We start from the raw sequence: 16,599 nt of genomic DNA, 5'->3' as shown, positions 1-16,599 counted from the left end.
CCTAATTTCTTTCTCAGCCTGTTTATTCTTTGTGTAGAAAAAGCCACTGATTTGTTTGAGTTAATTTTATATCCAGCCACTTCACTGAAGTTGCTTATCAGGTTTAGGATTTCTATGGTGGAATTTTTGGTGTCATTTATATATACTATCATATCATCTGTGAATAGTGATATTTTGAGTTCTTCCTTTCCAATTTGTATTCCTTTGATCTCCTTTTGTTGTCTATTTGCTCTGGCTAGGACTTCAAGTACTATATTGAATAGGTAGGGAAAGAGTGGGCAGCCTTGTCTAGTCCCTGATTTTAGTGGGATTATTTACAGTTTCTCACCATTTAGTTTGATGTTGGCTACTGGTTTGCTGTATATTGCTTTTATTATGTTTAGGTATGGGCCTTGAATTCCTGATCTTTCCAAGACTTTTATCATGAAGGGGTGTTGGACTTTGTCGAATGCTTTCTCAGCATCTAATGAGATGATAATGTGGTTTTTGTCTTTGAGTTTGTTTATATAGTGGATTACATTGATGGATTTCCGTATATTGAACCATCCCTGCATCCCTGAGATGAAGTCTACTTGATCATGATGGATGATCATTTTGATGTGTTCTTGGATTCAGTTTGCAAGAATTTTATTGAGTATTTTTGCATCTATAATCATAAGGGAAATTGGTTTGAAATTCTCTTTCTTTGTTGGGTCTGTGTGTGGTTTAGATATCAGAGTAATTGTGGCTTCATAGAACGAATTTGGTAGAGTACCTTCTGTTTCCATTTTGTGGAAGGGTTTGAAGAGTATTGGAATTAGATCTTCTTTGATGTTCTGATAGAATTCTGCAGTAAACCCATGTGGTCCTGGGCTTTTTTTGGTTGGGAGACTATTAATGACTGTTTCTAATTCTTTGGGGGATATGGGACTGTTTAGATCATTAATCTAATCCTGATTTAACCTCGGAACCTGGTATCTGTTTAGGAAATTGTCCATTTCATCCAGGTTTTCCAGTTTTGTTGAGAATAGCCTTATGTAGTAAGATCTGGTGATGCTTTGGATTTCCTCAGATTCTGTTGTTATATCTCCGTTTTTTCTTTCTTTTTTTTTTTTTTTTTGAGACAGAGTTTCTCTGTATAGCCCTGGCTGTCCTGGAACTCACTTTGTAGACCAGGCTGGCTTCGAACTCAGAAATCCACCTGCCTCTGCCTCCCAAGTGCTGGGATTAAAGGCGTGTGCCATCATGCCTGGCTTATATCTCCTTTTCCATTTCTGATTTTGTTAATTAGGATACTGTCCCTGTGCCCTCTAGTTAGTTTGGCTAGAGGTTTATCTATCTTGTTGATTTTTCTTAAAGAACCAGCTCCTGGTTTGGTTGATTCTTTGTATAGTTCTTTTTGTTTCCACTTGGTTGATTTCAGCCCTGAGTTTGATTATTTCCTGCCACCTACTCCTCTTGGGTAAATTTGCTTTCTTTTCTTCTAGAGCTTTTAGGTGTGCTATCAAGCTGCTAGTGTATGCTCGCTCCAGCTTCTTTTTGGAGGCATTCAGAACTATGAGTTTTCCTCTTAGGACTGCTTTCATTGTGTCCCAAAAGTTTGGGTATGTTGTGGCTTCATTTTCATTAAGCTCTAAAAAGTCTTTAATTTCTTTCTTTATTTCTTCCTTGACCAAGTTACCATTGAGTAGAGTGTTGTTCAGCTTCCACGTGAATGTTGGGTATTATTTATGTTGTTATTGAAGATCAGTCTTAGTCCGTGGTGATCTTATAGGATGCATGGGATTATTTCAATATTTCTGTTTCTGCTGAGGCCTGTTTGATGACAAATTATATGGTCAGTTTTAGAAAAGGTACCATGAGGTGCTGAAAAGGTACATATTTTTTTGTTTTAGGATGAAATGTTCTATAGATATCTGTTAAATCCATTTGTTTCATAATTTCTGTTAGTTTCACTAAATCTCTGTTTAGTTTCTGTTTCCAGGATCTGTCCATTGATGATAGTGGATGTTAAAGTCTCCCACTATTATTGTGTGAGGTGTAATGTGCTTTGAGTTTTAGCAAAGTTTCTTTAATGAATGTGGATGCCCTTGCATTTGGAGCATAGATGTTCAGAATTGAGAATTCATCTTGGTAAATTTTAACTTTGATGAGTAAGAAGTGCCCCTCCTTATCTTTTTTGAAACCTTTAGGTTGAATGTCGATTTTATTTGATATTAGAATGGCTACTCCAGCTTGTTTCTTGGGACCATTTGATTGGAAAATTGTTTTCCAGCCTTTTACTCTAAGGTAGTGTCTGTCTTTGTCCCTGAGGTAGGTTTCCTGTATGCAACAAAAAGTTGAGTCCTGTTTACATAACCAGTCTGTTAGTCTATATATTTTTATTGGGGAATTGAGTCTATTGATATTAAGAGGTATTAAGGAAAAGTCATTGTTGCTTCCTGTTATTTTTGTTGTTAGAGTTGGAATTCTGTTCTTGTGGCTGTCTACTTTAGGTTGAAAGATTACTTTCTTGCTTTTTCTTGAGCTTAGTTTCCCTCATTGTGTTAAAGTTTTCCCTTTATTATCCTTTGAAGGTCTGGATTTGTGGAAAGATATTGTATAAATTTGGTTTTGACATGGAATACCTTAGCTTCTCCATCTATAGTAATTGAGAGTTTTGCTAGGTATAATAGCCTTGGCTGGCATTTGTGTTCTCTTAGGGTCTGTATGACATCTTCCCAGGATCTTCTGGCTTTCATAGTCTCTGGTGAGAAGTCTCGTGTAATTCTGATAGGTCTGCCTTATATGTTACTTGACCTTTTTCTCTTACTGCTTTTAATATTCTTTTTTTGTTTTGTGCATTTGGTGTTTTGATTATTATGTGACAGGAGGAATTCCTTTTCTGGTCCAAACTATTTGGAGTTCTGTAGGCTTCTTGTATGTTCATGGGCATCTCTTTCTTTAGGTTTGGGAAGTTTTCTTCTACAATTTTGTTGAATATATTTACTGGCCCTTTAAGTTGAAAATCTTCTCATCTATACCTATTATCCTTAGATTTGGTCTTCTCATTGTGTCCTGGATTTCCTGGACATTTTGTGTTAGGATCTTTTTGCATTTCACATTTTCTTTGATTGTTGTATCAATGTTTTCTATGGTATCTTCTGCACCTGAGATTCCCTCTTCTATCTCTTGTATTCTGTTGGTTATGCTTGCATCATTGGCTCATGACTTCTTTTCTAGGTTTTCTATTTTCAGAGTCATCTCCCTTTGTGATTTCTTTATTGTTTCTACTTCCATTTTTAGATCCTGGATGGTTTTGTTCAATTCTTTCACCTGATTGGATGTGTTCGCCTGTATTTCTTTAAGGGAGTTATTTACTTCCTTCTTAAAGTCCTCTATCATCATCATGAGAAGTGACTTTAGATTCATATCTTGCTTTTCTGATGTGACGGTGTATCCAGAACTTGCTATGGTGGGAGAATTTGGTTCTGATGATGCCAAGTAACCTTGGTTTCTGTTGCTTCTGTTCTTATGCTTGCCTCCTGCCATTGCTTGCTGCTCGAAATAGATCTGATTGGAGCCTCTCCTTCCTGTAATCCCGGTTAGTTCAGGACTCCTTAGAGTCCAGCTTTCTCTGTGATCCTGTGATTCCAGGATCCTGTGAACCTGAGATTTTTGGTGTGTCAGACTTCTTGGCAGTCATGCTTCCTCTGAGACCCTGAGATCCTGGTATGATCAAGCTCCTGGTATCCTGGTATCCTGAATCCTGGAACCCTAAGATCCTGGGCATGTTACAGTGCCTGGAAGTGATGTCTTCTCTGGGGACAATGGGGCTGTCTGCTATGTTCAAAACCAAGGTATACCAGCACCAACCAGAAGGAACCTGAGCCACTCCTCAGGCAGGGCTCCTGTTTCCTTGCTTCTGCTGTTCCAGGCCTGTCACAATTGGTTTGGAACAGATGTTGCATTCCACTTACCAGTGATCCTAAGATCCTGGGCATGCTAGGACGCCTGCGGCCTGGAGAGTCCTCTGGGGACCGTGGGACCATCCACCGAGTTCGTGCCCAAGGTGGCCCAGAGCTGGCACCAACTGAAAGGGCATAAGCTAATTTAAAATACACACATAGCTTAATACTCCTTATTTCTAGAAGTGACCACTATTATTGGTTTCTCTGGTATCCTTCTGAATTTTTCCTGTGACTATAGAAGTACACACAAATATAAATATACACATATACATTTTCTTTTTATATAAATGAGGCCATGCTAAATATATTTCCTGCAAAGTAAGAGGTTTTCTTAAGAACCTCTTTTGGACACTTTCTTATTACCCTCCACAAATGTCATAGCAACCTATATGCCCATCAGAGTGTCTAGGATTGCTTCCCCTGCCTTCCTCCCCATTCACAGTTTTAATGATATTAGGGACCTGGCCAAATTCTTCATTCATTGCCCAGGTAATTACAAAATAGCACTATAAACATTTTATATAATTTTTTGAATGTCTGTTGGCATTTTACATTTCTATTTTCTCTGTGAACTGCATTTTTGGGTCTTTTGCACACTTTTCTAGTTTTCAAAACCATTTCCAAAAGTTCTTTTTATATTAAGAAAATAGTCCTTTGTGCTAAATCTTTTGCAAATACATGGATCCTTGAGGAGCAGTACAGAGAAAATAGCAAATGGCAAAGGACGTCTGAAGCCACCTAAGGCAGAATTTTCCTATTCCCCTCTCATCTCTCTGACCCACTTCCCCCTAGACAACCTTACCTCTTACTCTCTTTTATTTTCAAGATCCTTTGCTTATGTATTGTAGGCATGTGACTAATATTTTTTTCCCTTTGTAGACTAAATTAAAAGTCTCAGACTGTCTATCTTGTTTTTAGTACTACATAGCCTAGGACCTCATAAGAGATCTGAACTTGGCCCTCACCCATGTCCTGCATTTCCCTAACTGGTTCAGTGGCTTCGTTATGATCAGTGGAAGAAATAACGGGGAAGAGAACAGCCTCCACTGCATATCGGATCTTGTGCAAAGCCACTGCAATTATCTCTCTTCATCTTTGTGGCAGCCCCAGGAGGCAGCTTTTATTGCTCTCATTTTATAGATGAGGATACAAAACTCTAAGTACAATTAAGAAAGTCACCTACACCCTCATGGTTAGTCACATGATGAGCTGTGAGGGAAGATTTGCATGTGTAGATTGAATTAAGAGTCCCCAATGTTTCCAGTAATTTTTTTCCCTAGCTTTATTAACAGAAAAGATTCCTGAAAATCTTTTTGTAGTGTCCATTGATTTGTTTAGGACTCTCCTGAGAGATGAGCATGTAATTCACACAGCCATTTGTCTAAATTAGATTTTTAGATTGTAGATCTAATAAATGTATACTAATGGATGTAATGCCTTTGAGCAAATTAGTTGACAAGGGAAAAAAACCTCAAAGGCATTTACTTGCAACCAGAGGTTCATGAACTAGTGTTTCTGCCTAACCTCAGTGTGCGGGCTTCAGATTCTATCTCAAGTGTTGTTACAAGGGATTCTTTGGAGTCTGAGACTCAGGAGGCTCAGCACCTCAGATGGGTTGTTGAGGGATTTGAGGCAAGTAAGGGTTCAATTTGTGGCTTTCTCTTTTGCAGGCCTACAATGGGCACCACCAAGCCTTGGAGGTCCTTCTCCAGTCCCTAGTGGACCTGGACATCAGGGATGAGAAAGGCCGGACAGCTCTGTACCTAGCTGCTTTCAAGGGACACACAGAATGTGTGGAGGCACTTGTTAACCAGGGCGCATCCATCTTTGTAAAAGACAATGTCACCAAAAGAACTCCACTTCATGCCTCAGGTAGGTCTTGTGTATTCCTGAGTTTTACAACTCATGTACAGAGTTAAATAAAAGGGTAAAATGTGTCAAGGTGGCTTCACAGGCATTAATGGCATCATTAGGACTGTTTTGCAAAGGGGCTAGCAGACAAGGAGCTAATAAACACATCCTTCTATCAACCTGCACACTGCTTTATTCAGTTTTCACTTTGACCCTTGACGCATCTGATATCAAAACAGAAACCCTTAACATGTGCACATCAGTCAACAAGGGATGGGGCTTTTCTGGAATGTTTCTGCACTACATATGAAGGGATATATACACATATATGAAGGCAAGTTGGGGGAATCTCTGGTCCTGCTAAAGCCTGAGTACCTTTTTGCTCAGGCGATTCCATTGTTGCAACCTTTGAGAAGGATGGAATATGACATTTTTCAAAAGAGAGCAGAAAGTGGGCGTGGCCTTGTAGAGGAAGTGAAGGAATGAGACTTGCATGATTCTCATTAGTTGACTGTTTTCTAGGGATGCTAGACAGTTAGATACATTTCTGTCGGAACTGATGAGATCCTGGGGGTGGGGTGAAGGTTCTTGTTGCAAGGCTACGGCCTGAGTTTGATCAATGTGACCCACATGGCAGAAGAGAGAACTGACTCCCCTCAAGATGTCCTTGGGCCTTTACATGCCTACCTTGACAAATGCACGACAACATAAATACAAACGTAATTAATTATTTGTAAAGAAAAAAAAAGAAGTACATTTCTATCTATATCTCTTAACTTCCAAGCCACACCATACAAAAATAGAGGAAGCCTACCTGTTGCCTGACTGTCTAGAAAGAATTATTGCCAGGAAAAGGTTATAAATTTAAAATTTTAAATTATTAATTTTTGTTTCCACCAGTATTTTTGCTTCTTAGGGCATACTTTCCTTGGTATTATTGTCAAAATCAAATTTACTCATTTTAAAGAGTGGTTGCCTATTATTAAGCCAGGAAACCCACTTTGTTACTATGTAATTCCTAACAATTGCAAATGGCCTGGATTGATTGTGGAAGGCTGCCTTTGAAACTTGTGAATAAATTAAAAAACCAAAACAACAACAAAACCAAAACAAAACTGGTGAATAATTGAATGAAGGGCCATCCTCACCCATTTGCCACTGTGATGTAGGTGTGGTCGAAGGGTTCCCTCTAGTGGTCAAGTAGACTCACTCTTGATTTCCCTCACGCCATCTATTAAAAAGACAGGCTGTCATTTAACTGTTCTCCAGAAAATGTCTGCTGGGTAGAAGCTTCCCCCTGGGATTTGAGGATCAGCTTAGCTGGATTTTTCTTTTTCAATTCACTTGGGAAGCCTGTTCCTTTGGTCGAGACCCTCGGTACTGTGGGGAGGGGCGGCCAGAATGAACATTGAAGGTTTTAGCACAGATAAACAGTGACAGTTGTGGCCTTGAGCAGTGTAAAAAATGGCTGTCAGAGACTGACCCAGTCTCCCAGAGAGCTGCATCTGGCAGGGCACAGCTAACATTGCTAATATCTTTCTGCTAGAAGGCAATTGGGGGGTGGAGAGGAATACAGTACATGGGAAGCCAAGGAGAACTGAGGTTGCTACTCTAAAGTGGGGGGGGGGCAGGGGGGGTCCTAAATTTTCCTTAGGGGTGTGAGCTCAATTCAGACAGCTAAGTAAAGAACAAAAGCCTCACTGGAGATGACTTGTGGCGCACTGGATGACCAATGTGAACCAAGATGGGTTTTTTTCTTATGTTTAGCCAAAATTGAAATGTCCTTGGAATGATTGTGAGCATTAAAGAATATCAAATATATCAAATTGATACAGAAAGAAAAGCCAAGTCCTGTTGATTCCATTCCTTGAGCCATTGATGAGAGGATTTAGCTGTCATCCCTATGATGACAATCTTTTCCTTTTGGGGATACATTAAACTCCCTGCAAATTTCAACAAGATAACAGGCTTTTGTATAATTTTGAGAATGACAGCAGAGGTAGCTGTGATAGGATGTGGCCTGGAACTCCAATCCATCATATGTCCTCCCAATATGTATGGATCAGTGGATGCTGAGAAGGAGCTGAACAGCATGGCTCCTAGCACAAGGGCGTTGTTCCTGCTGTGCATTTGAATGGTGTCGATGAATGTGAGCTAATTCTAATAAACGTTGTTCCAGAAAACTGTGGAAGTTAAATTACCGTTCTTTAATGACTGGCCAGCAATTAAAATGACTGTAAAACAGCTCTGAGAGGGACCTTTCTCAACACAACCTCATTGTATCCATTCAGTTCTCTCGCTGTATCCAGAGCAAGGGAAGTTTGGTGTTCTTTGTGGGGTGTGTATTGTTCAGAGAGTAAGCCATGGCCAGCATGTTAAGGATAGTCATCCTCACCTTATTCCTTGAGTGGATCCCTTGACAGCTGTAAGGCCTTGCAAAAGTTCTCCAGGACACCAGGGGAGAAGCCTTACCATAGAGGAGTGGTTTACCATCCCCCCACCCCCGTGAGATTTCCTTCCCAGCATGCATTTAGGGCCCCCACCTCCTGAAGGAGCATGTTCAGTTATGCACAGGGCACACACACCCTGGTACTCGCCCCCAGCCACGTGAGGCAGAGACGGCATTGGGGTTACACGACACTTCCTGCCTACTGTGGGGTAGCCGGGGCAGGGACCTGAAGATCTCTGGGTTCTCTCTCTCTCTCTCTCTCTCTCTCTCTCTCTCTCTCTCTCCTCTCGTCCCTACTCTCCTCTCCTTTTTAGAAAGAGCTGGAGATGGGCTAGACACAGGATGGTTATATGGAAGTAGAGTGGACTGACAGGTGGGGACACTTACCAGCCCTCTACAGGGAGATAAGAAAGGACAGTGAGTTTTAAAGATTCCCAAAACAGAAAGGGGAAGGCAAAGATGGAAGTGTATGGATAAAAAGAAAGGGGGGAGACAGGGTTTCCCTGAACCACCTGGGCCATCTTGAACTGGAAGCCAGGACAGTCCATTAGCAGCAGTGAGAAATAATTGACTTGTCCACAAACTTCACTTGGGAGAGAGAACCTGCCATGTTGATTTATGTAAAAAAAAAAAAAAAAAAAACTCTGTCATTTTCTTTTTCAGTTATTAATGGTCACACACTGTGTTTGAGGCTACTACTTGAAACAGCAGACAACCCGGAAGTGGTTGATGTGAAAGATGCCAAGGGACAGTAAGTGTTTTCATGTTGGCCTTCTGCTATGGTCAGTCACAAGAGCTGATTGGCTGGCTTGTTGAGCAGTGGATAGGGATGACTGCTGAGTTCTAGGATAGTAGTTCTCTGTGAAACTCATGGATCAGGAGCCTAGAACGCCGAGGTGTGGCCAGCCACCAGAGCATGTACTAAAGGGAAGAAAGCACTCAGTGTGCGCGTCTTAGTGACAGTGAGTGCCCTTTTTATCCCTGCTCTAGCCATGCTTCCTAGTCGTTAGTATTTCCTCTTTCTTCCTACCTTTCACATTTTTATTTTGTTTTTGTTTTTGTTTCTGTTCCTGTTTTTGTTTCTGTTTTTGTTTTTCGAGACAGGGTTTCTCTGTGTAGCCCTGGCTGTCCTGGAACTCACTTTGTAGACCAGGCTGGCCTCGAACTCAGAAATCTGCCTGCCTCTGCCTCCCGAGTGCTGGGATTAAAGGCGTGCGTCACCATGCCCGGCTCTACCTTTGACATTTAAAGCTACCTACCACTTACCCACTTTCTAATAATAGCAAAATGGCAGACCTGGAGAGTTGGTTTCTGTCCTGGAAATAATAAAGAATTCCTTCAGGTTTATATCTTCTCTTGAGTTTGTTTTCAGTTTCTATCTATTGGCCTAGTCTTCACCCGGGCTTTTCTTACAAATAGGAAGTGCAGACAGACAGAAAGGCTCTAGGTCTGTCCCCAGGCACAGGAGCTTGAGTGACAGCTAGAGCAGGGCCTTGGTCTTTCTTCTACACTCGTCAGACTTGGCTTCAAAACATGGAAGCTCTGTCCATCCAGGCAAATCTTGAGCAGAGACCAGCAGAGGCTGTGACAGAGGCAAGAGGCTCCTCTGCGTGCGCTCACGCCCCAGCCGGGCCCCAGCCAGCTGGCGTGGAGTGGTCACCGCACACTTTTGAAAATGTTAGAAGTAATGTGACTGCCCTATGTGTTAGCCAACATTCCATGTGGCTTGTTCTACATGGCATGGAGTAGCGAGTTAGAAACATAGGAAATACTGGGAAATTTTTGATAGAAAGAGACCTCTTCTCTCACTGGAAGTAGTTTTTGTTTTTGTTTTGTTTTGTTTTGTTGTGTTTTGTTTTGTTTTGTTTTAATCTCCTTCTAAAATACCGATTTCTCTCTCCTAGAACCCCACTGATGCTTGCAGTAGCATATGGACACATTGATGCTGTTTCATTGTTACTTGAAAAGGAAGCTAACGTAGATGCGGTCGACATAGTGGGGTGCACGGCTTTACATAGAGGGGTATGTACATCTTCCTCTGCTTCAGTCAAGTTACCTCCTCAGTGAGCTTGCTTTAGTGTTCCCTGTGTGAGGCTTTAGGGGAAAAGATGTTTCATAATATATCCAATTAGCTTCACAGTCAAAACAAAATTACAGAATTTTATACAATGACACAAATGAAAGCTACAGTTTGGCCCTGCTCTTAGGAGTTTGTGTTGGACTGTGATACCTACTGTTGAAGGGGTTCCCTCTCCTTTCTGATTACAAAATGCAAAGTGTAGAAAATTTGCAAAGTGAATTTTTTACATACAGAAAAAGAAAATCAAAATCACCAGTAATCATACTTCCTGGAGATAATCACATTTAATACACATATGCACAAAAGCATGCGCAGACACACACTATGGCCTCTCTTTCTCTGAATATATATAAAGGACCGTTCTCCATGGCATAAAATATTCTTCTGTATAATTTTGTATGCAGAATTTATAATACTCCATGTGTGCAGCAGCCAGGATGAATTCAGTGGTGTTGAGCAGTCACACTATTTCTGTTGCTCGGTGCAGCAAACGATGACAATCTATGTGTCCTGTGGCCAAGTCTTTTTACACATCTGCTGATTTAATTTTTGAAGGACAAAAAAAAAATAGGCTAACTAGACAAAGGTAAAAATCATAAAATTGCTATGTAGAAGTGATGTAAGCACCCTAGCTGGTGACTAAAAGTATTTTCCATGGTTATCAACATAATCGCAGTTCTTGTTTCTTTGCACTTCTTTTGGGTCGTGCAGCAGTCTAGGGGACATCACATATATATGTCTGTCAGTGATAGCCTGTGCATATACAGCAGTGGTCTCATACGGTTAGAATGGAGCTGGAGACGATTCCTTTCTTGTGTAACTTTTACTGCACCTTTGATGTTTAGATACACAAACCCTTGTGACCCCATGATGTCCATTAGGGTAATGTGTTGTGCATGTTAGCTTAGGCTTAACAGCTCTCTCGGGCAGCCTAAGAGTGGAATAGGCTGTGCTTTCTAGCATTGTGTACAGACTCTCTGAGATATTCCCAGAATGCATCCCCGTGCCCGCTGCACCATGTAAGTGTGCTGTCTCTTTAGTAGTGGGCAACCTCTGAGGTCATTGTTTCTCTGCCTTCTCATAGTGAGTATACTGAGTCAGAGAAAGGCAGACTCACTTGTGTCTGACAGGGGTGGACACCCAGGATTTAACATACTCCTCCTTGATTCTGAAGCTAGTATTTTCTAAGGTATCATGATACCATCCGTAGTTATGTTTGGAGAGAGAGCTCCAAAATACTTCTCCTAGGCTTTTCTGGTAAGGATTTTTGCTAGGGTTGTTCTGCCTCCTACCTCTTAGGCCAGGCGGGGGAAGCCTTCCACTCTCAACAGTTCTATCCCCAGACAACTGAGCTTTGTCTTGCATTTTAATTGCAACATGCCAGATTATGACAGGACATGAGGAATGTGTGCAAATGCTGCTGGAACAAGAAGCATCAATCCTCTGTAAAGATTCCAGAGGGAGGACACCCTTGCACTATGCGGCTGCTCGGGGCCACGCCACATGGCTGAATGAATTGCTCCAGATTGCCCTTTCTGAAGAAGACTGCTGTCTCAAAGACAACCAGGGATACACGCCACTGCACTGGGCGTGTTACAATGGTGAGTCGAATGTCATGTACTAGACTTTCTAGCCTCGCACCTCTGTGACCTCAGTGGAGGTGAGAACATTGTTGTATGCTGTGGTTACTGGTGTCTGTATCCAGACACTGGTGTCTGTCTTATGTTGTTTTAAACATCCCTCATCCCCACCCCTGTGGCTGTCATAATGCTGAGTAAGGTTTAGTTTGTTTCCCTCTTCCTGTGACACCTCATCAGAGTCGCCAATGGACTTAAGCAGCTATAATCAGAGTTTTTGATCTGTACCAGATAACCAGGAATCACATGAGGTGTTAAAACAATGAAGGTAAAACCAAGACAGCATGCAGTATAGTTCACACACAGTAGAGTCACTCATAAACGCTAGTAGATGTGTCGTTTAGATTTTGGTATTTCTTTTTTAATATCCACATTCCACATTTGCTTTGTTGTGTGTGCTACTTAGAATATTCAAATTTTTTATCTCAGATATTTGGAACAAAAGAGAAATGCGTGCTAATTGTATGCATGTCTCATAATTTTTCCTCTGAGATTATAAATAAAAAATATGCATATACTTTAAGTGGAATTATACCACAAGTCTCATCCCATAGCTTTCTTCCTTTTTTATTAGTGCTCCCTTAAAATCCCACTGCAGGCTATCCTTAGATACCATATGCACCAATACATAGTTTTAATAGTAATATACTGATAGCTATACACATGCACACCTGCATGCACACTCACACACATACATTCACGTACACGCACATTCCTTAAAACTTGCGTTTTTATTCAACCAGATCCCCCTCTGATGGACTTTTAGATTAATTTTAGGGTTTCTTTCCTACCATAAACACTGTAGCAGTGCATATTCATATTATAACATGAAAATCTCATTAAATATCCAGAAGTGAATTTTTTAAATAAAAGGCATGTTTTTAAATTGTAAGGAATAATATTTTGTTCAAAAGGTTGACCTAATGTGATAAAAGTATTTTTGCTACAACTTTGCCAGCCCAGTGTGATTGTATATCTTTATTCTTGGTAACTTTTTCTTGGTTAAGTTTGCATCTCATAATGTAATGCCATATTTATTGGCTATTGTTCCCTTTCACCCATGCCTGCTTTCTCTTGGTGAACAGCTTACCTCTTCCCTTGCATCTGTAAGAGCAGGGTGTCTTGGCTATGTGGCTCTTCTCTATTGTGTGTTGGGGGTGTTTCTGTTCCTTTGAATGCCTTTTGCCATGCAAATGTTTTTGAAGTTTTGTGTAGTTGAATCTATTTTGTGGTATCTCCATAATCAGCCTTAAGAAGACCTCTTACCCCCTAAGAGAATGGATATCTCATATGAATATTTCCAACTCTGCTTCTGCAACTTTATATTTGCATTTCAGTTCCACTAGGATTTTTAGTTTGGAAATTGTGATTATATTTTCTGGGAAGAGTTTCTGTGCTCAATTACATTGAGTTAAAACTACCTATGTTTTCATTAGTCTTCACATTCATTGGTTCTGCCTTAATAAAAACTTATTTTTGCTCTTATTCTACCATTGGCCAACTGTAAATTTTTTACCTAAAATAATATTTTAACCTGCAACTTGTGAGCTTTCTCTGGCAAGGGAGAATCCACAACAGGAAAGGAAAGGGTGTGGAAGGGTGCTGAATCTGAGGGCAGACACAGGCTGGTCACAGACTGCATCCTCTCCCTGGGGTTCGACTTCTTTCTCTCTCCCCACCAGGCCATATGGCCTTCACTGTTTGATTTGTTCATTATATCTCAGAACACCTGTGAGCATAGTTAATAATACTTTAGCATTTTGTTTTATTCTACAGAGAACAAGCATTGAACTCAACAGTTAATGGGGAATTAAAACCAAACCAAATCAAACAAGACAACAACAACCAACCAAACAAACAAACACCAAACCACCATGACCAAAGTTTGTTTCTTTCTTGTGAGCTCTCTAAATGTGTTTATTCCTTGCAGGTAATGAAAACTGCATAGAGGTACTTTTGGAGCAAAAATGTTTTCGAAAATTTATTGGTAATCCCTTCACTCCACTGCACTGTGCAATGTAAGTAGAAACTCTCGAAAGGCAACGTGGCCACTTCTGTTCCTTTAACTTCATGTAGAAAAGGTGTCTTTTTACAGGTGGAAAAAGCATTTAGATTACAGATAAGACTAATATATTCTATTCTGCTGCTAAAGACAAATAGGCCTGCTAGCCAAGCATGCAACTCGTGTTAATGATTTTCCAGAGGCTACATTTCCAAGGTGACTCATGTACCACATGAGGAAACTGAAGGTGGTGGCCTGAGAGGCATGGTTTATAGATGTAAAGAGATCTTCAGCAGTAGCCCCCATCACCCCCCAAACTCTGAAAAATCAGTCAAGGTTGATAGTTATATATCTGTAGGTGGTTAGAAATTTTCTACCAGGAAAACTTTTCCTATAATTCTTGATCTTCATCTTCATCATTCTTCCTTCCCCCCCCCCCATTCTCCTCCTCCTCCTCCTCCTCTTCCTCCTCCTTTTCCTTCTCTTCCTCCTTTTCAAATTTAATTGTTATTGCAAGTTCATAAAGAGAACTTGTTGTTCAGAGAATGCAGTGACCTTAAGTCGGAGTTCTGAGAGTCAGCCTGGGGTGCAAGGCTTGAAAGTGTCCTGTATTTACATTGTCTGTGGGCTTTGCATGAAGCTGGGTCATTTGACTGGAAGTTCACTGGAGTCATGAAATCAAACCAGTACAGAAAGAGTAGGTAAGAAAGAATCAGAGTGACTTTAGGGGCTAGAAAGAGAGATCAGTGATTAAGAGTACTTGCTGTTCTTGCAGAAGACCCAGATTTGGTTCCCAGCACCCACACAGTGGCTAACAGCCATCCATACCAGTTTCATGGGATCTAGTGCCCTCCTCTGGCATCCTCCAGCACTAGGTACACATGCAATGCCCATGTATACATGCAGGAAAAACACTGAAACACATAAAATCAAAATGAACAAACCTTTAAAGTACTAACCAGGATGATTTCATGTGTGAAGGATCTATGTCTTTTCCACTTTGGTGTCTGGATGTCACCTACTTGGGACCTCGTGGGAGTGGTGTTCCAGGGTCTCTTACAGACAGAGGCCCTTAATGGAACCAGTGGAGGGGCTCAGGGTACACTATTGTAGCTTGTCCCAAAGCTTGGCATCAGATTTCTAAAACTAGATCAAATTGTTGAGTATGCAATGCTTGTAAAGATGAGGTATGAAGGACTATATAATTTTAATGAGGGTTTTAATACTGAACTCTATTTTCATTTTAGAATAAACGGTCACGAGAGCTGTGCATCATTGCTCCTGGGGGCCATAGATCCCAGCATTGTCAGCTGCAGGGATGACAAAGGCAGGTAAGCGATGCAAGCTGTCATATTCTTGGTCCTGAGTCTCTGCCTTTGTTTTTGAATTTTGAATAGTAAATCATTTGCTTTCAAATTTATATAAACTTACTTTTGGTAGTGCTGAGGATTGAATTCAGGGTCTTAGACAAGCCAAAAAGTACCACTGAGCTACAACCCCAGCCCTTAGTGTTTAGAGTCTTGCTGTGTAGCTCAGACTGGCCTTGAACTAGCTATGAAGCCCAGGCTAGCCTCAAACTCATAATCTTCCTGACTGTATACATGCACAATCCTTGGCCAAAAGAAAATATTTTTTAATTGAAAAATTAAGGCATAGTATGTTTTTAAATCAAGTATTATAAAGGGTGTAGACTTTTAGAAATTGTCCTTCTTGGTCTAGAGACTCGAGCCTCCGAATTATAGAAAGCAAATATACATCAATTCTTCCCACTGTTTGTATTCTCTTAAACAAATTGCATACATACCTACAAAATAGACATTAAAAAAATATATGTCATTTCTATGCAAATGGACTTTATATTACCAAGTTCTACTTTTAGTGTGTATATGTGTATATTTCCATACCAAATATAAAGATTTACCTTGCTTTGTAAAGCTGCACATTATTTCATTGAATGAATACATAGCATGTTGCATACCTGACTTCTTTAGAAGAATATTCATATTGCTTTCAATATTCTGCTATTTCTATTAAGTGGCACAGTATATACTCATATGTGAACCTGTTTACATGGAGTGATGGCTCAGTTAAGAGCACTGACTGCTCTTCCAGAGGTCCTGAGTTCAATTCCCAGCAACCACATGGTGGCTACAACCATCTGTTATGGAATAAGATGCCTTCTTCTGGTGTGTCTGAAGCTACAGTGTACTCATATACATAAAATAAATAATTTTTTTAAAAGGACAGAAAGACACTAATTTCCTTATGGGGTCATTGCATAAGACTCCCCTTGAAATCTAAGTGGTACCATTCATATAGGTGATACTTCAGTAACCACCCTAAGGAGTTCTTTCTAATAACTCTGGTCATTATCTCTGTCAGCCAAGAAGCTTTCAATCTTTAGAAAACACCGTACACATGTTTCTTGGTAGTTTCTGTAGATAAAGTTGAAAGGCAATAAATTCATCTGTGTTTGAAACCTTCAGGACAACCCTCCACGCGGCAGCCTTTGGCGATCACGCGGAGTGCTTGCAGCTGCTTCTGAGACATGATGCTCAAGTGAATGCCGTAGATAATTCAGGGAAAACAGCACTGATGATGGCCGCTGAGAACGGGCAGGCAGGCGCTGTGGGTATGTACTTAGGCTGTGG

General features: G+C 40.6%; 1 protein-coding gene across 5 annotated transcripts in view; it reads left to right on the top strand.

Moving 5' to 3' along the window:
* Ankrd44 (ankyrin repeat domain 44) overlaps nucleotides 1–16,599 on the top strand; it is a 286,842-nt gene that overhangs the window by 258,498 nt on the left and 11,745 nt on the right. For all 5 annotated transcript variants that reach the window (XM_021160936.2, XM_029478049.1, XM_029478052.1 and 2 more), the window contains exons 18-24: nucleotides 5,600–5,801; nucleotides 8,893–8,980; nucleotides 10,134–10,251; nucleotides 11,694–11,910; nucleotides 13,877–13,964; nucleotides 15,196–15,279; nucleotides 16,435–16,580. In XM_021160936.2, coding sequence (XP_021016595.1) covers nucleotides 5,600–5,801; nucleotides 8,893–8,980; nucleotides 10,134–10,251; nucleotides 11,694–11,910; nucleotides 13,877–13,964; nucleotides 15,196–15,279; nucleotides 16,435–16,580 — 943 coding nt within the window. The remainder of the gene's footprint in view (nucleotides 1–5,599; nucleotides 5,802–8,892; nucleotides 8,981–10,133; nucleotides 10,252–11,693; nucleotides 11,911–13,876; nucleotides 13,965–15,195; nucleotides 15,280–16,434; nucleotides 16,581–16,599) is intronic.

This window comes from Mus caroli, chromosome 1 (assembly GCF_900094665.2).
Source record: "Mus caroli chromosome 1, CAROLI_EIJ_v1.1, whole genome shotgun sequence".
Taxonomy (NCBI): domain Eukaryota; kingdom Metazoa; phylum Chordata; class Mammalia; order Rodentia; family Muridae; genus Mus; species Mus caroli.
This window is presented reverse-complemented; position numbering and strand designations above follow the sequence as displayed.